A 22691-nucleotide genomic window follows, 5' to 3' on the forward strand; every position below is an offset into this window, starting at 1 on the left:
TCCATTTATAATAATTGTTAGGAGTGAAGAACTTAATAACCCTAACTTGTGCAATGATAGCAACAAATATCAAGAGAGCAATAAGATAATGACTGGTGCCCCAAATGCAATACTTGATTGTGTGCATGCTGAAAGAATTGAATTCTGTGTTGTTTTTAAGTTCAGAAATTGCACAGGGGCTTGATCTTTGTCATGTGAATCAGTTCTATAGCCAGGTTTACATCTATTTGCTTACCTGCTTATTAGAAACTATGGAGTGGGGTGTTCTTTTGTGAGCTGTCTGGTGTGTCTGCATCAACTTGTTAACTTCCAAGTTTTGATCACATGTAATTTATATCTTATCCATTGATTGCACTAAAAAGATGTTACATCACATATTACTCATTTATGTCCAAGCATTAAATGATCGAAATACAGCAACATATCAGACAGCTTTGAAATACAGATGGACATTCTTATTGAATATACAGTGTGCATGGAGGCACTATGGCTTAGAAATTGGTGGGCAGAGGTTGGCCAGAGAGGAAGGCCTTCAATAAGACGAGGGATCTCTCTGGCTGAGAGAAGGGAACTTCATGAGCTGCTCCTCTCACCGTTGCAAATGACAGAATGTTGCTGTATTCCTGTGTCCATCCTGCCACCTGAAAAACCCTAGCATGTTAACCAGGTTGATTTGAAATAATATTCACAGAAAGATAATTGCCTTCTTTTAGCAGAGATATACCTGCTTCCCTTCAAACCAGACACGGTAAGGAACTGTTGTGTTCAGCTGCATATCTGAAGCAAGATTGGTTATCAATGTCCGTGACCCAATTAGAGGAATCACTGAATCCTGATCTCCACTGTATATATACCCCACAAAAAAAATGTCTTAAAACCCAATATAACTAACTAGAAAGCATAATGTGTACATAAGGTTGAATGTAACTAGTACTTATAGGCTATTTCAATTGCATAATTTTTTATTCAAATTCATTGTTCTATATTTCATAAATACTAGTTCAAACAAATTCATTATGAAAATCCATCTCATATATGAAAATGAATAACCAACTTATCACTCATTACGTGACGCTCACGATGTACTCCAATGCACTAATTATTAAACTTTTTCAATTACAAAGATGAAAATGTTACCTGTAAATTAATACTCTTATACCAGCATCTACAAGTTTACCCAGCAACCCTGTGGTGGGTATCTCGAGATTGAGATGATCGTATTGAAGCACACTGTGAAATAAAATCAGGTTAATTTGTGAGATCTCTGGATAAATTAGATTCCTAAAGAGTTTATATTTTCACAGTTCAATAGAATGTCATGTATCTGGACATGATCTACCATATTGATTTCAATAAAATGAACAGAATTTTCTACCCAAACATATCACCCATTCTCATTATCTGTGAAAACCTCATGTCTACTACCAGTGTGCAATGATTTCAATTTCTTCTTCTTGTTATTTCTACAATATTTTGGATCACAGAACAGCTTTCTACTACTATCCTGATGATGGATGACAAAGCAATCAAATCTAAAAACATCAACAAGAAGCTGTATAGATTATCAAAAATAAAAAATTGATCTTTAATTTCAATTTCAGTAATACCCCATCAGAAATTACAAGATAAAAAAAAGTTTTCCTTTTTAAATTATATTTACTACAGACGGGAATTCAGATTTACTCGCTGCAGGCCTGCCAGCTACTGACGCCTCCAGTGAGGCGCGCATGGAATGCCTTCTGTACTTCTGGCCTATTGAGATATGTTGTGGCTTCGTCTTGGACACAAACGTCTGGTTCTACTCTTTTAGTTTCTATTCTGGCCCTGTTCCCCTGCTAGCAAATACTTCATTGTTTTAGTGAAACTTTGGTGATTACATATAGCTTTTACATGAAATTAATGAAAAATACAAGATACCTGAGCTCTGAGCAATTTGGATTGCATGAGGAGGGAGGTGATACAGACGTCGAGAGTCACATCGTAGCGGTCGACATATCGACTGACTTCCATGTCGACGATTGCATGGATCTGCTCACAGGTGTTGGAAACGCTGCCTCTGTAATATTCATCTACATAGCGAGTGTAGTTGCAGTCTGTAATCATCATTTTGTATGTGGGATCAGATATGAGACCATGTGACCAGTAGTATTCCGCTCTTGCATTGAAGTCTGTGTAGAAATCCAGCAGCGGGTTGCCTATCTGCACATTTTCCCATCACAACGCGAGCTTAACACTGATCATAGCAGATTGGAATGGATGCTTTCTAACAAAGTCAATGCTTGCTAGCTTTAGTAAAAATGGGGTCCTTTGATTTTTTTGTAGAGGGCATCCGATGGAAGGCTGTAAATGTATATTTTTTAAAGTTTTTAAGCTATGGGTGTGTACCCTTTTGCTCTTTGGTATCTGTCAAGTCATTTTAACACCTAATTCAGATTAGAAGTAAAACCTTGCTTTAGTCAAACTACTGGTCCGTATTTCTTGTTGGAAAAGTTTTAGAGGCCTTGTTTGTACTGGACATAGTAATAACATTTGGGTTAGCGTGGGGGCACCTTGTTCCTACATGATTAGAGATATAGGATGTTTGAATCACCAATACCGTAGCTAAAGGATAATCATGGTGATTGGACAAGTAGGTTAGGAGTTGATCAGCCTACCTGGTTGAGTGAGAGGAGTTATATCTTCCTGGGCCCCTGCCAATGACTTTAGTAGTGTTGTGAGAACGTGGGTTAAAAATAGGGTAGCTCAGATGCCATTAATACAGATATCAGTTTAAAACACCTCAGGATCTAAGGCTCAGGCCAGAATGACCATGTTCTTCCCAATCTCAGCCGTAGACTTGATAGACCCAGAAGTATATCTGTATATTGGACAGTAAATAGGTCTGCATTTTTCATATACGAGTTATGGTAACAGAACAATCCAAATTTCTTCATGGTGTACTAAATAGAAAAAGTATGAACACAATCAAAACCCATAATCTTAAATGCCCTCTTGGAAAAAAGAATACTAATAAATTTAGTTTCTCCATCTGGCTGCAGGCTGACCCTACTGAACCTCTTTAAGAACATTTTACATTTAATTCAACATGGAATAAAACTTACAGCTACACCCTTCAAATTGAAGACCTTCTGTTTTCTGTTGGCCCTGACAATAAGATCTGCCAATTGAGGAATATAGTGCCCTGCTTCAGAAAAGAGCCAATAAAACACTAAAATCAGTATGGTGTACAGAAAATATTCTGCAATTCAGTTGAACTTGCCACATATATCAGCTATGGAATTTATTAAGGTGAAGCTAAGCTTCAGTCACAAACTTCACCTGCATAACTTTCCCCTGTCAAATAAAGCTCTCTGGTTTTGTACTCTGGAAACTTTTTAAACCATCCCAGAAGAAATAGCAGGTTATCATTGGCTGCAAATCAATCAAAACATAAGAAACATGGGGTATAGAAACATGATAGAAAAGCCATCATGTTGTTACTGCATCTGAGCATAGATACAGAATAAAAACAAGTGGTGGTTACCTGTTAGAGTGTCATTCACACCCACATAGTAACTTTGATCACTAGAATAAGAAAATCCAACTCCTGCAGGACTCTCCAAATACAGAACATTTGCTTCTGCATAGGTCAAATTTTACCATTCGCCTCAGCTATTAATGAGACATCCAAAATTGTGAACTAGTTTACACATCAAACATATTGCCACACAATGCAATAAATTCTCATAAATGTGTTTCTAAATTCTTATGATAGAATCATCTGATTAGTAACCCAGTATACCTTTGTTCCAACTATAGCCATTTCTGACCAATTTGTCTCCCTTGGGTTGAAATGGGCCATTCTCAGAAAATGCCCCAACACCGAATGATGAACATCCTGGCCCTGTAATTTTTCAAGATGTAGATCCAAACAGTTATGATAACAGAACGAAATTATTCAAAATAAGCAAAGAAGTGCATAAGGAAGACCATCAAGTAATGCAATCGAGTCTCATGGTATTGCTTTCAATCTCCCAAACAAAGACTCCTATTCTAAACAGTTCTCAACCTTGTAACTTTATATGTCCTTATTTGGATGGACATGACAAGACCTACCTGTTTCTCCTCAGATAACAACCAATTTAAATAGTTTAGATAGCCATTCACTAACCTCCATTGAGCCAAAGAACCAAAGGCTTCAAATCTGGTTCTGTCTCTGCTTCAACAAAGTAATAGAACAGAGCCCTGTCACTTCTTTGGTCTACTGTGACATATCCTGCATATTGTTTGAACGGCACAGGTGGTTGTCCTGGAAGACTATCCACCAGATCACTTTGAGGAGCTGACAAGACTTTTATGAAGAGCAATGCTAAGATGGTTACTGTCACCTTCAATTCACAGGTCTGCCCACGAGGAACATGCATAGTGAAGGACATGGTGTCCATAAACTACTTTGTCGCCGAAAGAAAGATTCAAGTGATTCAGTTCTAAACTGTATACTTGAATCAACTGGGCATTGTGGTTGGATCCATCAAAGTTTGTACCTCTTGCCTCTTCAATGCGGAAGCTCACAAAAAAAAGTCACACATGGAAACAAAATTGTTCTCCAAACCACAGCAGATTCACATCTGAAAACCCGTGTGTCCCTTCATAGATAAGGGGCAAAAAAGTGATGTACTGACACGAAATTTCCAAGTTATTAAGGAAACCAAATTCTAATCAAGAAATTCTTAGTGTTTAAGATGGCGTGTTTGACTAGAGCAAACGGCGTATTGATTGGTTTTCTACATTCACACTGCTGATTTGCGTGGATAGGATTCCATTGAGTGCATGAATTGGACCCCATTAAGAGGTCAGTTGAACACTATGCTTGAATCATTCCAAAAGAATGAAATTAGAATTTGTGTTAGTTTTAAACAATTTCACCTCGAAGTTAGTATGATTTTGTCTAGTCAAAGCTCCTAATTCAAGTCTTCTGATCAAATATCTGTGAAATAAAATAGCAGCATTGTTTGAGCAAGGGGATTGCTTGTACTTAAATCTGGATTTTCTTTCCAATGTAGCCGTTTTTTCTAATCTTTATCATCTTGGGAGTCTTCAAGGGTTTTCTTTTCAATGTGATTAGTAAGTTTTATTTTCCCTTTTTCTAATATTTGCTATCTAGGCAATCCAACTGACAAGGCAAAGCATCTACTTGGAAACATATGGACCTAACTTTCAAATGCCTGCTGATAAGGATATCACAGCCATACTGCTTCTATGGAGAGATTTTGAATAATCCAAAGAAAAAAAGCAGTCTACCAACTGGCTACTGGTGTGTACAGTGTTTTGTACTAAAAATGGACCTAATTTTGCAACTTGGTTTTGTTTTATTGGGCCATAAAGATCCATCTTTTCTGTTTTCAATGGATCATAAACAATAAAGTCGCAGATAAACCTGACTACAAAACTACTCCCTGTTTTAACCTACTTGTTGGGCACTAGCCCCAAAGTCAGACCTAATAGGATCAGCACTATTTTAGCCTGCCCATTATAGGTGATACCGTCTACTTTTTGAGCACAACACAATGTATCATGAGCATCCAACAAGACCATTCCTCTGAACCTGCAAAAATCCACAGCAAATGAGGCCCACCATAGCCAAGGACAAAAACCTACCAGTTGGACAGCGTTGTATGGGAATGTGTGGCCACTTGCAAACAAATGGGAGTCACAAAAAGGTCACATGTGATACTGTACTGGCTTCTTCTATTGAATCTTCCCCTTGCATTTGTCATGCTTGTTGCTGCATCAGCATGTGAACATGCTAAAAGGAAAACAAAAAACAAAAAAATAAAACAACTTTAACAAACGGGCTATTATGAGCAGGGAAAGGGAGAAAAGAGGAAAAAAAACCCCAACTTTATGAGTAGAATATTATGATGAGAGGAATAGTGAGCAGGTATGATGAAAAAGTTGTGATAATGGCTCTGAGTGCAGGCGTGCCACTCATGAATTGATAAAGATAACAAATAATGGGCCAGAATTGCATTTCAGAGTCATGCCAATTCCACCTTAAACCTATTATCCAAAGCCTTGTTTGGATTCCTCTGCTGAGAAAATCAATAAAAAAAATTTCTGCAAAGGCATTGAGTATTTCAAAGAGCACAAGTTGCAAAACCTATGTTGCTTACCAATGAAGTTTTCATAGTTTTATAAATTAAGTGAAGCAAACAAATTTCCACAATATGAACTAATCTATCAAAGTCATGAGTTGAAATTTGGCCCATTTGGAGACTTTTAAAAAGTACCAGAGCATGAGAGGCAATAAATAATTAGGTGCGCACTCATAGTTGAGGGGGGGGCTTGGCCCACGAGGATATGACATTTGTGGTTCTGCAAGTCAGCCGACCAAGATATGGAAGAAGCCTCCTTGTACTCTGCCAAGATAAGTTTAAAAGGAAGACTATACGTATTGGTTTATGGATTGCTCTTTATCTATACCATATTCTATATAAGCACACCTTTGTTTATATCACATGGTCCTTTTGTTGTAGGTTCAAGTAGAATAAGTTTCTTCATAGACACTTTTGTTTTTGTTGAAATGGTTATAGGACCATCACAATGTATCTATTCATAGTATATATTATATGTTCAGTTTATGATATACATTATGACGGTAGTGCATTGTGGTGGACTCATAGACAGTCGAAATGGCTACGAGACTACCACAATGGATCTGTCCATAGTGTATATTATAAGTCCAACTTACAATATACATTATGTGCAATGCATTGTAGTGGCCTTATAGACACCGCTGAAATGGCTATGGATCCACCATAATGCACATGTTTGTAGTGTATATTATAAGTCCAACTTATAATGTATACTGTGATGGGTGTCCATAGTGTATATTATTTGTCCAACTTATAATACACACTACGACGACAATGCATTGTGGTGGGCTCATAGACATGACTGAAATGGCTACGAGGCCACCACAATGCATCCATCCATATTGTATATTATAAGTCCAACTTATAATATACATTACGTGCAGTGCATTGTAGTGGCTACATAGACACCACTAAAATGACTATGGAGCCACCACAATGCACCTGTAAGTAGTGTATATTATAAGTCCAACTTATAATATACACTACTTACAGGTGCATTGTGGTGGCTCCATAGATACCATCGTGTTTTGTTGTAAGTTCATTTAAATCAAGCTTGAATATATTCTTATTAGTAGGTGAATTATTGAAAATAAAAAATTATATTTAAGTTTTGATCAAGATAATCAATCTTTGTTTGTTTTATACGATTTCTTATTTTTTGGTATTAGTATTCTAGTTTTAGTTTAATTATATTATAAACAAGTGCAAAATTTAATATGTAAATATTTTTTATAGATAAGAATTTAGGTTTTGTTGATAGAGTATGCTTTTAGTCATTAAATTGGCAATATCAAATATAGGGTTTAGTTTTTTACTTTGTAATGGAAGATATAATTTAATATATTAATACAAAATATTTAACTAGTATATTTTATAATTTTTAATTTATTTACTTTGTAATGGAAGATATAATTTAATATATTAATAAAAAATATTTAACTAGTATATTTTATAATTTTTAATTTATTTAAATAATAATGGATTTGTTTGTGGGAGAGTTGACTAGTCATCAGAATATTAAAATATTGAGGCCTGATAAAAATGTATGTGTCTAGGAGTTTAACTTCTCTTTTTTAAATTAATAGTGGGAAGCAATACACAATCCGAAAAAGATACCATTATGAATAGTTGAATGACACTATTAGATTAATGAGTGAGGATTTGATTATGTGGTCCACACCTCATACATCTCATGTATTAAGGATCAATATGTTCACTACAAGGCTTACTATGTTACATTGTATACAAAGGACCAACCATGATACTAAATGCACATCATGCATTTTGATACTAAGATGTCATTTTAGAAATTTGAACCTAAATCTTCATAATAAAAACCCGATATCTTAACAATTCAAAAACAACACTTTTAACAATATTTTTTCAATTGATAAACTATATCATATTTAATTATAAAAAGAACAAATTAACCTTCACTAGATTATATATAATCGTAACATAAAACTTATACATTTCCCATTATTAATTCCTCTTAATTTATTTGTCATGAACATTTATGAACACATCACAAAAAAATTATTGCCTTAAACATACCAATACAACAAAAAAATATTATCATTGCCTTTTCAATTTCAAATTCTTCACACATAAACAACACACGTTTTGTAGTTAATGCAATTAACTATGGTTTTATTGTAAATTGGAAGAATAGCCGCCCATTTTTTAACATGTTGGACCATAATTGGCCCATTTGTGTACCATTATTGGTACCCATAGTGCACGACTACTAGGGCATTTGTGCATAGGTATTGGCAATTTTAAGTGCACAATTATTAGGGCATCTTTAAGTAGGTATCGAGCGACACTTTGAAATGTGTACTTTTTGAGCCTTGTGTGCATAACGAATCCCACCACATGCATTGTTACTATCCAAAAGCTAGAGCAATAGCTATAAGCAATTAAGTCACATGCAAAGACAACAAAAAAGAATCGTTAAAATTCAATATGCCAATGTGATTCCCCTGAAGCTGATTATAATAAAATAAATAATTAATAGGTTGCACAAAATGAATTCTTGAAAATGGGCAAGTAAGAATTAATATGAATGATAAGTAATTGATTCTAGTAAAGAGGAAAAATTCAATTGCATCTTCTACCATGCTATTAGTCCATTTATGTAATAAGATGTGCTAAAAACATACTCAATATTAACAAACCTACAAATAACCTCTATGATAGATAACCACATTCATCAACTTATGAATATACCTTTATTAACTTATATTCACAAATAACTCATTAACATCTTAAAAAATTTCATAAATATCTATCTATATAACTTCAATAAATGTTTGTTAAATTTTGTTTTCAATTTTACATATATTTGTTTTGACTTGGAAGGACATGTTGATATAGTATTCCTCCTTTTTTGTATTAGCTTTAGATCTCAGGCGCCATCTATACAGCCAACAAAATGACCTTTTGATTCATTACCAAAACTTTTTTAATGATTACCAAGTAAGTAATTTTGTCGACTACATAACCAATACCTAGATCCATACTTATTTACTTCAATGATTAAACCTAAAGTTATATTTTTTAATTATTTAAAAAAAAACACACTTTTTTCAATTATTGCTATTACATGCATTGTCCTTAAAAGTAATCATTGTTTTGAAATTATGTGCTTTGTTGATTTTAATGTCTTTCTTTCACCATTTATAATAACCTTTTATAAACTATCATTCTTTATTTCAGTTGGCTTTAGTATCAAGGCAAACCTTGTCACTTTTTATGCACGTGTTAATTTTTATTATGACAAAAGGAGATGCTCATCATTTGCTTTTGAACTTAAAACCAATGTGATTGATAAAACAATGTCTAATGTTCTAAAATGTCTTATTTTTAAGTTCTTTAAGCTAGAATCTAAACCAAATTATAATAAAATATTAGTGTGCTTTTAGATATTAAATTAAGGAAAAATAAGACATTGTTTGTTGAAAACAATCTTTTCATTGATGTAAAGTTTAGGGTTAGAGAAAATATAATATTTTTTAATGGTCGAGGTTTTTTTGTTTTAGTTTTGTTTTGGATTATGTTCGATAAAAATTTATAATTTTGAAATTTATATCAACATTTTTGTTTCAAAATATATTTTAGGAAATGTCTTCTTAACATATTTGTAGAAATCTTAGTAAATCTTTCATAAAGAAGTCTAATATCTTAAGAAATATTTTTTAATACAAATGATTGAATGGCAATTTCATCATGTATCAATAATTTTGTCATTTAAAGACTAAATTTCTAATCAATATATAATTTGTTTGCTAATTCGGTATCTAAATTTTTTATCAATAAAATTTCTAAACAAAAGCTAGTTAAATAGGTGAATATAAAAAAGAAAAGGCGACCCTTAATTAATTTAGGTTATTAAGGTTGTAATTGTTATAAATAATGGAATGATATACATCAATCATAAATAATTATAATTTTCATGCGACGCTGATGTTGCCTTGGGATAATATTAAATCCATCATATATAGGTGACTTAGAAATGTATGAAAAACCTTAAAATAATCAATTTTGAGGGATAAAAATGTCAAATAGTATTATAATGTATAAGATAGCAATAAATAATGTATTAAGGTGCATGTTATTTGTTATACCACTAATAAATTAGAATAAAAGTATTTATCCCACATGCATGGTTAATGGTAGAGGTAGATATGGGTAAGTGTTAGTGGTAGGTAGTCGAGTAGCATATAATAAAGAAAAGAGATATGTCAATAATATTGTATATATTTAGATCTCATATTGAGGTATAATGTGGAGTGATATCCTTCCAATAAGGAGTATTTTATGTTGTTGTTCCTCAAGGGTTTGATCTAGTTTTTAAATATATTTAAGTATTTTTAATATTGAGATATGAGATCTCTTTTCTATAATTGGATTGCTTTTGTTAAGTTCTATTGAGGTTCTTAACATTTGGTATAAGAGTTTTTTCTAAAATGAAGCAAAAAGATTTTTTGTTGCTTATTTTTTATTTAGTGCCGAATTTCTCAAAGAGGGTCATGTGCCTCACATAAAATCTATAAAAACCGTGATTCTAGATTCATTAGAAAATAACTTCAAAAAAATTTAAAACGTGGTCATATTAAATATTTGGATCCATTTCAAGGAAGATATGGGGACTATGAAGTTGAATGTGTGATTCGATTTTTTTTATTTGACATGTGCCTTTTGAAAAATATTGATATCTTGTAAATTAGGTCAAGAAACCTCATTCTATTTTTACAAGTGGATAAAAATATTTAAATCTACTTTTCTACTTTTTTTATCAAATCCATGGTAGATAATGAGAATTCTAAGAATATTTTGAATGGTATCCTAGATTTGATGGAAATAGTAACATGTGTTATTTAATGGTGGGTTAAACATAAAAGAGCTTATATTCAAAAATAACTATGGAAATCTTCTTTCTAATTAGAAGGTATAGCTTACCATTTGTTTTTGGACAACACATGAACACATTTTTGTTTGAATGAATTATAACAAGTTTGTTAAGATAAATGGTTATTCAAAAAATCAATAAATAATAAAAATAAGGAGCCATAGTACAAAAAAATGAAATTCTAACAAGTAAAGTTGAAATAAAGGGCCATGATAAAAAATAAAAATAAAAATACATACAATTTTACTAAAAAAAAGAAATATTCTATTTTTTATTTGATAAATGAATTCTAAAGTTAAGTTTATTGTTTTGATAAACCCTAGCAGTAGGTATAACTTCATTGATATGGACTTAGTCAAGAAACTTCATTGATATGGACTTAGTCAAGAAATTATAGGTACAAGCAAAATCAATTAAGGACAATGAAATAAAAGGTTAAAAATATTTGATTTTTTGAAGATTTAAAGCTCTCTATGAAAAAATATGTTTCATATTCAAAATTTTATGGTTTTGATATGGATGGGTTAGATATTATTTTGGATATCTCTAGTTAGAATCTTTGAAAGCAATCAACATCAATGTGTGAAAAATATATATAAAGATTCACTATAGAAAGAAACAAATCAACATGTCTGACTCTGGGAAACAACACGAGGAGACGGAGAATAGTGAAGCGGAGGAGGAAATGGAAATGGAAGACTAGCTGGAGAAAGATTTTATAAAAGGCGACCTGAAACATCTGGAGGATGTCATTAAAATAATGAAGGAACAGGTGGAGGAGGATAAGGACAATGTCAATGCCCGGATGGCTAGAAACGAGAAAGCCGTGAAAAGCCTTATGGACCACAACCTCCAGGTTCTTAAAGTCTTCTCCCAGAATATGAATGCGCTGGTGAATCATCTGGAAAAGAAAAACCAGGAGAAGAACCTCGTAGTTATTGAAGATGCTCCTACTTCCAGCCTAAGCCACCAGACCCCTAGGCACAGAACCAGGCAGACTACGACAGAGAAGGATATGAAGATGAAAGAAAGTCAGATTGCTCAGGAAAATACCGACTTGAGGGAAGCGGCCAAGGCAGTGATGCTCTTGGTGCAAAATGCAGAAGAAACCATGAAGAATTTCTAAATTTATTTTTATGTTGGACTTGGGGCCAATTTCTTGTTGGCCTCTTGTTGTCCTTTCCTCTGTTGCTGATTTTTTTGCTGGTCTTTAGCAGCCGTTGTGTTTTGTTTCTTTCCTGAATATCTTTCGTTTGTAAGTGGGTTTCGGGTCCCTTAAAACCTGTTTTTTATTAATAAAAAACAAATCACATTGTAAGATATAATAAATATATTAGAAAGCAAAATAATATTAAGATTAAAGAAAGTTCATGACTCTAGGGAACCATGCATAGAAGAAAACATCAAAAATGAGGAGAACATAGAAACCAAGAAAAGGGAAAAAAATATATTACCCTTCATGTGCCAACAAAAACAAAGGGTAAAGACTTGGAGATTGCAAAGGGTGTAACATACAAAAATCCACCAAGAATCTAAGAAGAAACCATCATAGAGGCATAAGACTACATGGATTTAGCAAGCCACTCACTATGGATATACATGGAGCCAAAGGAATAATTACAAACATCATAAAAAACATGGCGACAATAGCTATTCAAAACAAAATAGGAGGAACTCTTGGTAATGGATATAATAAAAATAGATATGGATTAAGGAAAAGAGCCAAGTACCATCAAACACAACCTATTACCAATATTTCATATGGATGATTTGATGAGAAAGATTGGCATCATATTTGTATTGAGCTGCAATAAATTTATATTTTGGCATAATCACATGTTTTGAGGGTGAAACATGTCTAATGGGGGTGAAATTTTATATTCTTAAGTGGTATAGCTTTATGAAAGTAATAAATAATGTATAAGGATGCATTATATTTGTAAGTAATCCCACTTGTTAATCAGAATAAAATTATTTATTTCAGATGTACGGATAAGTGGTAGTGGTAGGTAGTTGAGTAGCATATAATATAGATAAGAGACTCATATGAAGATGTCAAGAATATGGTACGTGTTTAGATATCATATACATATAAAGTGTGGAGGGGCTTCTTTCTAATAAGGACAATTGCATGGCATTTCCCTACATCAAGGGTTTGATCTATTTTCTCAATAAACTTGAGTATTTGCATTACTAAGTTGTGATATTTCTCTTTTATTATTGGGTTATTTTAATTATTTCTATTAAATCTTTTAACATATAACCACCAAAAAGTTATTTGCACTACCTGAATTTCAAGATGATAGATTTGCATGTAATTTTTTCATCTTTGTAATGGTGGTGTTGGTATAATCACTATATCCTCTATGAAAGGAAGAAAAGACGTGGAAAAAAAACTTCTGAACACTAATCTAGTTAGGAAGATGTTGCAATTTTTTTTTGTTTACAGATCTTTATAGTTACAAAAGAGAAAGTCATTTAGATTGTTAAAAATGCAAATACCATAAAATAATGAACACCAGATATATGTGGAGAAACCCTTTTGGGTGAAAAAATCCACACTCTAAAGCACAACACTTTGCATTCCATTAAACTAATAACATTGCAATAAAATAATAGAGTCGAGCTCTTCAATAGGAGTCTAATAATCAATCTCAGATAATCTAGATCAATTTCTGAAGCATCACTATACTTGCAAAAATAATACACACATAAAATCCCCATATGGCATCCAATATATAATGAGTACAAGGAAGTAGCTTCCAAAGGAAGCTACAAGATATGGGTATCCAGAACCACTTGCACATTTTCCAACCACCTCCAAGTTCATGCAAATGACACTTGACACTTGTAAATATCCTTTGACTTCTAATTAAAACCTTCAAACTTGGGAACCTCATTTTTTCCATAAATAGGTATATAGATGTCCTTACACACTTTACATCTATCATAGAATTTGTTATAACAAACAACGTTTATAGTTGTAAGAGAAAACATATAAATAACTATTAATAGTTGATTCTCTTATAGTTTGTCATTACGCAACTTGGGCACCTAGTTTCCCCATGCAAAGATGCTCCTTGACACTCATCAAACCTATCATAAAATCTAGTTCTTACATGTCATAACTTGTCATAAGAACTTGTCATACTTTAATCACAATGTGTCGAGCACACATGGCAGAGAATCTCTACCATAAAATGGGACGCCTACTATTACTAACACTTTTCTCTTGCACCTAGGACCACGAAAGCCAAGGGAGAGGATAGTGTGTGTTAGAAGTAGGACCACTCGACAAACTCTTTTGCACAAGTGTGCCAAACACAAAATACACTTGTTCTTTTTAACTTGTCATTGCAATAATTTTTTTATCTATTTGGAGATGTTGCTCCAACAACCATGATGTTCTCTTTTTAATCTTCAAAAGCAATGTGTTTGAGTAAACTAGAATTTCAAATCCTGGTCAACTGAAATAAGAGTATGTATGCATGAAGTAAATCATTTTTTTTGCAAAATAAGACAAGTTGATTGTTCTTTTTACTTACACCAAAAATTGAAGTGTTGATTGTGAGTTTTGCTTAAGTTTGATGCAATAAAATGAAATTTGTCTTTGTCTTGTTTTAAGCACCAAAATATAGAGTGTGTCCTAACTTGCAATGAAAGCAAATTTGTGTTGTTCAGTTTTAGAGCACCAAAACAAAATTGATCCTAACTTGCAAGAAATGAAATTTGTGTTGTTCAGTTTTTAGAGCACCAAAAATAGAGTATGTCCTAACTTGCAAGAAATGAAATTTGTGTTGTTTAGTTTTAGAGCACTAAAACAAAATTTTAACTTTTAAACAACAAAAGGAGTTAGTTAAAACCTGCACAAGAAATGAATAGTTAGGAAAATCCAAACATATGACGGGCTTCTACAAGCCTAAGAAAATTTACTTTTTCGATAACATGGCCTTTTTTTACAACGTTTTGTTACAATAGCGCTCCTATTTAACACAAACGCGCTAAAACGAAGACAAAAGCGCTAAAATCAAAATGTTAACAACAAAAACAAAAGCACTAAAACATGTACAAATGTGCTACTTAAGCCTCAAAAGCACTAATATATGGGCAATAGCGCTAAATTTGAGAAAATAACGCTATTGTAAATATAATAGCGCTAGACTATCAAATTGCAATAGTGCTAAAATGTGATCAAAAGTGCCAGAGCGCGACCTGTGTGTCAAGCTAAACATTCAAACAAGTTAGTTTTGTTAAAAAAAATTGTTTTTGGGTGTTTGGATTCACGTTGGGTTCACCAAATGATGCTCTGTGAAATGGGGGAAGGTTAGACTAGAACCTGTGGTGGAATAACACACAAAAAACCAAGAAACTATTAGTGTTAATCAACCAAAAACTAATCTAAGCAGACATATCAAAAAAGATACCAAAAACATGAAAGAATATTTAACTAGGAAAGTAAATATAACGAGACATCTCCAAATGCCTCCTAACACACTCTTAGCTCCTTCTCCTTTGTTCTTCTCCTCTCCATGTTCCAAACTAGTGTAGCTCTCAACAACTTTTTGCACTATGGATGCTTATGGAGGTTTAAGATTGAAATGTTTACTCTAAAATGCTATGCAAATGTGAATAAAAGTTAATATTAGATGCTATGATGCTAAATTGATTTATTTTAGACCAAAATAACAAGATATTAGTGATTTATGCTAAATTCTCTCTAAAATTCTCTATAACTTAGATGCATACAAGTTTTCAGGATCTGGATTATGAAGAAATGGGCTCTATTTATAGGAAAAATGGAGAAATGGATGGTTGAGATTGAGTAATCTCAACAAGGGTCAGGATTGAATGATATTCAATCTATGTGAGGGCTTTCAACCCAATCCCAGGATGACAAGTGTCCATATGAGATAGGTTGAGAGGAGAGGGAATAAGCATTAAATGCTTGATATGACCTGAGAGTTAATTTGGCAGTTAAGATCAAGGTTAGGTTGAATGAATAAATTCTTTATTCAAAGAATAAAACTTTTATCCAATGGATAAACTCTTGTGCAAAGGCAAAAGGGATAACCATGGTCAAAGCAATAAATGCTTGAGGAGACACATGAGTACAAGTTGAATTAACCATAAATGGTTATGAAAGAGCCATTAATGGTCATGTAAGAGCCATTAGTGGTTTTGGAAAGCTTTAGAGGTTAGTTTGTTGAATACACAAAGCATTAAATGCTTTTCAAAGACTTTGGAGTCTTTGAGAAGTGACTTAAAGTTATTTAGGAATGTGACAATAATTAAGGGATGGATTAGGTTAATTAGGAAAGGTTTAGAAGAATCTAGAAGGGGTTTTAGGAATGCAAGTGGATTTGGTGGGTGAGAGAAAATGGGATTTTAATAAAAATAAAATTAATTTATTTCAACTTGTGGTTGCAAGTTGCATTTGTAGGAAAATGCAAGTGAGGGGATAAATGATTTAAATAAATATTTTATTTAATTTATTTAAAAGAGGAAAAGGGGATTAAATGAAATAAATATGATTTATCCATTTAATTGATTGTGAATTTGGTATAATAAATTAATTAAAATAAATTGAATAATTTATTTAATTAATAGGAGAATGTTTGAAGATGAATTAATTAAATATTAATTTAATTAATTGATGGCTAGTGGGTTTTTAATCAAATAAATAGGAAATATTCATTTAATTAAACTGGACAAATTTATGTGACTACACCTACATTCCCATGTGGGGGCAAAAACATATTTGTTACCTCCCTTGTCACCTATCAACATGATGACAAATCATTGTACAAAATCACACTAGATGATGAAATAAGATTAGCAAGAAAATACAACATACAGACAAATAAATACATTAGTTATTATAGATCAATGTTAGGAAATACTAAGGTTGAGACACCTTAATTACCAACACTCTACAACATGTTATTATAATATAAACTAGATATGTAAACAAGGTGATATTTTTGAAATCTTCAGGGCTTGTCCTAAGTTTGTTAAAGAATAAAAAATATGAATGATGGCTTAGATCCACAAATATTTTAAAGTAATGAATAATCAAACTGTAGTGTCATAAAATTGCGCCTCTTGCAATTTTAACCACATTTGAGGTCCTCACCTTCGCGACGACATCCTCCTTCCTAGCCAAGACCTCTTTCTGCATTTTCACCCCTTGACCCCTTCCTGTTTGAGCCCTGAGATAGCCTCAAGACCCTATCTGGGCCCCAAGATAGGGCAGGACAGAGACGTGGTGCCCCTGTCCCACCCTCTTAGGGTGGCCTCAAGATAGGTCCCCCCGACCTTATCTGCACTTCGGGATCGTAAATCTCCCCGATGTCGGCCTTTTATGAGATGAAATTAATCTTCAAGAGGAATGGATAAAAGGGAGTTGGTTTTCTCATTTTCATAAGGAAGAATGGGAGGCAAAATTCAAGCAAAGTGGATCATAAGCAAGCACAGGCAAAGATATACATCATCAAGCATTCAAGCATTCAAGTCTTATTCATTCATCCATTGGAGCAATATTTCAGCATTCATTTGCAAGTAGGTGTGTGTGTGTTAGGGTTTTGTCATGTTACATGTCATTTCATGCAACACTTGTGATTACATTCAAGAAGCAAATCAATAATCATCAACAAGTTCTAGATCTACAAGGTATACATTTTCATTGTTTACATTCAAGCATTTGCAATTACTTTCTTTCAAGGTTGATTCCTCGACCAAGGTTTGAATGAGGCAAACCCCTATCTACAACCCCTTTTCCTCTCTTTTCTGTGTGTAGGTTGCAGGTGCGCAACTACAATTGTAGGTTTGGGATTCATTTGCAGAGATGGAAGAACCCTTTTTGTTTTGCGGATTTTGTGGAGAACCATGTACACTCCTGCCACGGTCCCGACAACTTTTCTCCAAATTTGCAGGGCAGATCCATATCAGTCTAATTAGGTCAGATATGAAGTTACAGTGTGATCTTGAATCAGTAGCTCCTCATTTCACTCATTTTCTCTCTCTTTTCCACATAGTCAAACAAGTCAACTTTCTCATTTACAAAAGAGGGCAAATCACACTTCAACCCTTGGAATCCACTTGGAATTCACATCCTTGTCTCTCTTGGATTTGGATCTAGTGGATTCAAGCCCCTCTTGAATGTAAAGTTCCTCCAAGTGAAAATCATCCTAGTGGCTTCCTTTCTCTCTCCTAGGTGGGGAGTCACTAGGATCTAATTTTCCACTTTACACAAACCTTGAGAGTTGTGTAGAAAAATATTTTCTAAGGCATATTTCTATGTAGCTATGAGTGAAATAAATAAAAGTAATTAGTTTATGAGAGGAAATATGTGCAAAGAAATAAGTTTATCTTGTAGTTACAAGAAAACAAACATAAAAACTATTAGTACTAGACAAGAGGAAGACTGAGAGGGGGGTGAATCAGTCTTCACTAGATTAATAAACTTAATCACAAACCATAGATATGATAAACTGCAGTAACAACAAAGATGAGCAAATTGAGAACACAACACACAACACCAAATTTTTTACATGGAAAACCCGGTTAAGGGAAAAACTACGATGGGAACCTACCCACAATAAGATGATACTCTGCAGTAGTATGTGAAAATATTACAATGGGGAATTCACATGTATTCAAGCACATTGCTTAGAGATCACTGCTCAAATATAATTGTCCAAAAGGCTACAACCCTTAGGGAAGTCTCGTTGACTTACAATAAGATTCAGACTACAATTCGAAAGAAATGAACTGAAAGAATAACATCTCCAAATGCCTGATCACAATTCTGGCTAAGCATAATTCTCTGATCTGCAACACCAATCTCTTCTAAAACTCAACACCGAAGGATAAATCTCTTGTTCATGCATACACCACTATAATGAAAACATAACATTGACACCTAAATTACATGAAAAATCACCTATATATATAATTCATCAACCTTGATAACAAGGTCGACTAAACCCTCAACCCTCAATTACAAAATTACATCACATGATACAAAGATCGACCACCAGACCAATACAATGATTTACATAGCATAGCAAGGACCTAAATCAAATTCCCAAATGCACAACTCCACTGGAAATCAGGCCAAGATCAACCACAACACGCTACACCACCAGAAAAACCGCATACCATGAAAATCATCATCAGTTCATAGAAATGATTAAAAAACTCACACTGATCAATGCAGATCAACAAAACAAATAAGACGCGACTAGGAAACACCAACAAGCACATTAGAATCATCGGGAATAGCTATGCCAAGACCACTTATCAAATCTTCATCTGCCAACTTTTGAAAGCTCAAGAACACAACCAATCAGCAACTGTCACAAAGAAAGATAGTGTGCGGAGCACCAAATCATGATCCACCTGAAATGAAGATACACAACACCATCCTAAACAATATCTCAAATATTAGCACAAGACCTGATCACACCAAAATATACTGGAGGAAATATTGAACTCTACAAAATAGTGATCAACAAAACAACACTGTAAACCAGATCATAAGATCTTCTCAATGCACACACTGGAGAAATACATGGAAATATGTTGATATCAATGAAAACAACATATCTTAGTAGCAGTAATGACCAACAATATCCAACAATATTTGATGCAGTCAAGGAAGGGAGATCCAATGAAGGACATCCTTACAACCTAACACATAAACCATGCAAGATATACCAGTAACCGGTAACACAACACCAAATAAAGTAGAACGATCAACCAGTAACAACACAAAATACATAACTGGTAAACAATATGAACAATTCTTATTACAGTTTCAAGAATTACATATGCCACATGTTGGATCTCAATCCAGGATACAAACAATGTTTACAACACAAATATAAGATCTGTAGATCATCTACACATCAAATCAGCCTTTGCTAACAGTCTGTCGGTTCAACCCTTATTCAGACCTCAACCCTTCTGACTTCAAACCTACTGAACCAAAATCTCATCGGTTCTACATCTTTTCTCGATCTTGAACTTTTGTCTTCTATCTCCTATATGTTGTCCCTTAAAATGATTCACAAAAATTCTCTTTATACCATTTGCAAATAATAATAATTTGATCAAGTCAGCCCAAATATCAACCAGTTCATAATGAAACATGCTAACGGTAACATGTCGGCTCAAATCACTAAGAACATCACAAAAAGCATAAAACGATGCGTGGACCTCCAAAAATACCGGCCAAGGCTCAAAGCAACATCTCCAATGATTTGCAAGTCACATGAATCAACAACAACCCGATTCAACTTCGCTCAACACTCTGCAAGACTAACTGGTAAGAACACATCAATTGGGCCAATACCAGAATCCATATCTCACTGGAATTAAATCCAAATGCCATGAATCTCGAGCACGATAAAGACAATGAACTCAAGGGAATAAATCCAAATCTACAATGCTAAACTCTCAAACATGAAGAAATGCCATGATCTCCAAGCAATTCCACTGCTAACTGCTCAAACTGGTAAGAACTACACCAATGCTCCTGCATCAGACTCTTGGGGTTAATTGAAAAGTGAGTCCCATCACTTGATCTAGTTCGACAATCAGTCAGTAGGTACTTGCAACTACCTTAGGGATTTGGCGACTTGACTACAACTTCTGGTTGCCTCTCCTTGGTGATCTACTGATCCACTCTGCAGCCTGCCTCAATCGGTGATTTGTTCAAATCTCCACCCACTAACTGCCTCAAGATCAAGCTCTAGGATCAGTAGTCTACCTGCAAACCTTGCTCTGCCTCATGTTCGATGATCTGAACAAGTCCACAAGCTACCTTAACTTCCTATCCAACCAACCGGTGCATAACCGAGTCTTCCTCCAACAATAGGTCCACAAACCAACTCTGATACTATTTGATGCAGTCAAGGCAGGGAGATCCAATGAAGGAAAACCCAACCTTGCAGCCTAACACATAAACCATGCAAGATATACCGGTAGCACAACACCAGATGAAGCAGAAAGAGCAACCGGTAACAACACAAAATACATAACCAGTAAACAGTATGAATAATCCTTATTACAGTTTGAAGAATTACATATGCCACATGTTGGATCGCAGTCTAGGATACAAATAATGTTTACAACACAAATATAAGATTCGCAGATCATCTACACATCAAATTGGCCTCTGGTAGCAGTTTGTCGGTTCAACCCTAATCCGGACCTCAACCCTTCCAGCTTCAGACCTACTAGACCTGAATCTTGTGGGTTCTACATCTTCGCTCAATCTTAAACTTTTGTCTTCTATCTCCTATATTTTGTCCCTTAAAATGATTCACAAAAATTCTCTTTATACCATCCACAAACAATAATAATTTGATCAAGTCGGCCCAAAGACCAATCGGTTCATAATGAAATCTGCTAATGGTAACATGTTGACTCAAATCACTAAGCACATCACAAAAAGCATAAAATGATGCATGAACCTCCGAAAATACTGGCCAATACCCAAAGCAATATCTCCAACGATTCACATGTCATGGGAATCAACCACAACCCGATTCAACTTCGCTCAACACTCTTCAAGACTAACCAGTAAGAACACATCAACCGGGCCAATACCAGAATCCATATCTCATTGGAATTAAATCCAAATGCCATGAATCTCGAACACAATAAAGACAATGAACTCAATGGAATAAATCCAAATCCACAACACTAAACTCTCAAACATGAAGAAATGCCATGATATCCAAGCAATTCCATTTCTAACTGCTCAAACCGATAAGAACTACATTGATGCTCCTGCATCAATCTCCCCCTTTGGTATTGATGACAACATATGAATGTGAAAAACAATCAATCCAAAGAAAGAAGATATCTCCAACAAACTCCCTGTAAGATCAAGACATATCAAGCAATTTTTCACATCATCTCTCTCCCCCTTTGACAACAATGCCAAAGATCTCTAAAACAGATAATCAAACAAAAAGCATGAATCACAAGAATCTCTCCCCCTAAAACACAAACTACTCCACCAGAGGAGAAACACCAACTCATCGATCCAAATAAAAGGATAAGACTCTAAAATCCACTGAATTAATGTAACTCAATGCATCTAGTTCTCATCAAGAGGGGTAGATACCCCTAACTTGTCTCTCAAATAGACAAATGTATCTATAGGCAAAGGCTTAGTGAAAATGTCATCTATTTGTTCCTTTGTAGATACATACTCCAGCTTTATCTTCTCTTCACTAACTTTCTCTCTCAAGTAATGATATTTGATTGACACATGCTTAGTCTTTTAATGTTGCATCACATTCTTTGACATGTTAATAGCACTGGAATTATCATGGTATATAGTCGTAGGCTCATGATAAATAACTCTAATATCCTTCAATATTTTCTTCATCCAAACTACTTGAGTGCAATTACTAGCACTAACAATGTACTTAGCTTCAGTAGTAGATAAGTACATTGATCTTGTTTCTTACTAGCCCATGAAACCAATTTATTTCCCCAAAAGAATGCTCCACTAGTAGTGCTCTTCCGCTCATCAACATCACCAGCCCAATCTGCATCAGTGTAGGCACATAGCATGAAATCATCATTTCTCAAATACCATAGACCATAATTCATAGTTCCTTTCAAGT

The 22691-nt window shown here is 34.1% G+C and overlaps 1 protein-coding gene across 2 annotated transcripts; it reads right to left on the bottom strand.

The window, feature by feature from the left end:
- Nucleotides 1–314: 314 nt before the first annotated feature.
- LOC131077082 (serine carboxypeptidase-like 45) lies at nucleotides 315–5878 on the bottom strand. Of its 2 annotated transcripts, none has more exons than XM_058014499.2 (10): nucleotides 4151–5878; nucleotides 3782–3883; nucleotides 3524–3619; nucleotides 3319–3411; nucleotides 3102–3181; nucleotides 1918–2199; nucleotides 1684–1835; nucleotides 1138–1230; nucleotides 725–842; nucleotides 315–641 (listed from the first exon to the last, which is right to left on the bottom strand). In XM_058014499.2, the coding sequence occupies exons 1-10, from the start codon at nucleotides 4422–4424 to the stop codon at nucleotides 492–494; spliced, it is 1440 nt and encodes a 479-aa protein (XP_057870482.1). In that variant the 5' UTR covers nucleotides 4425–5878; the 3' UTR covers nucleotides 315–491. The 2 variants fall into 2 exon arrangements, with proteins under 2 accessions (XP_057870482.1, XP_057870483.1); XM_058014500.2 differs by having other exon boundaries at nucleotides 1684–1832; nucleotides 4151–5874.
- Nucleotides 5879–22691: the final 16813 nt, after the last annotated feature.

The sequence above is a fragment of the Cryptomeria japonica genome, chromosome 9 (genome assembly GCF_030272615.1).
Source record: "Cryptomeria japonica chromosome 9, Sugi_1.0, whole genome shotgun sequence".
In the NCBI taxonomy this organism is placed as follows: Eukaryota; Viridiplantae; Streptophyta; class Pinopsida; order Cupressales; family Cupressaceae; genus Cryptomeria; species Cryptomeria japonica.

Coding starts and splice junctions, on each gene's coding strand:
- LOC131077082 (XM_058014499.2), bottom strand. CDS start 4,424: ATGGACACCATGTCCTTCACTATGCATGTTCCTCGTGGGCAGACCTGT. Junction 1,836..1,917: donor CCAAATTGCTCAGAGCTCAG/GTATCTTGTATT, acceptor AGTATTTGCTAG/CAGGGGAACAGGGCCAGAAT. Junction 1,231..1,683: donor AGCTGGCAGGCCTGCAGCGA/GTAAATCTGAAT, acceptor TTTATTTCACAG/TGTGCTTCAATACGATCATC.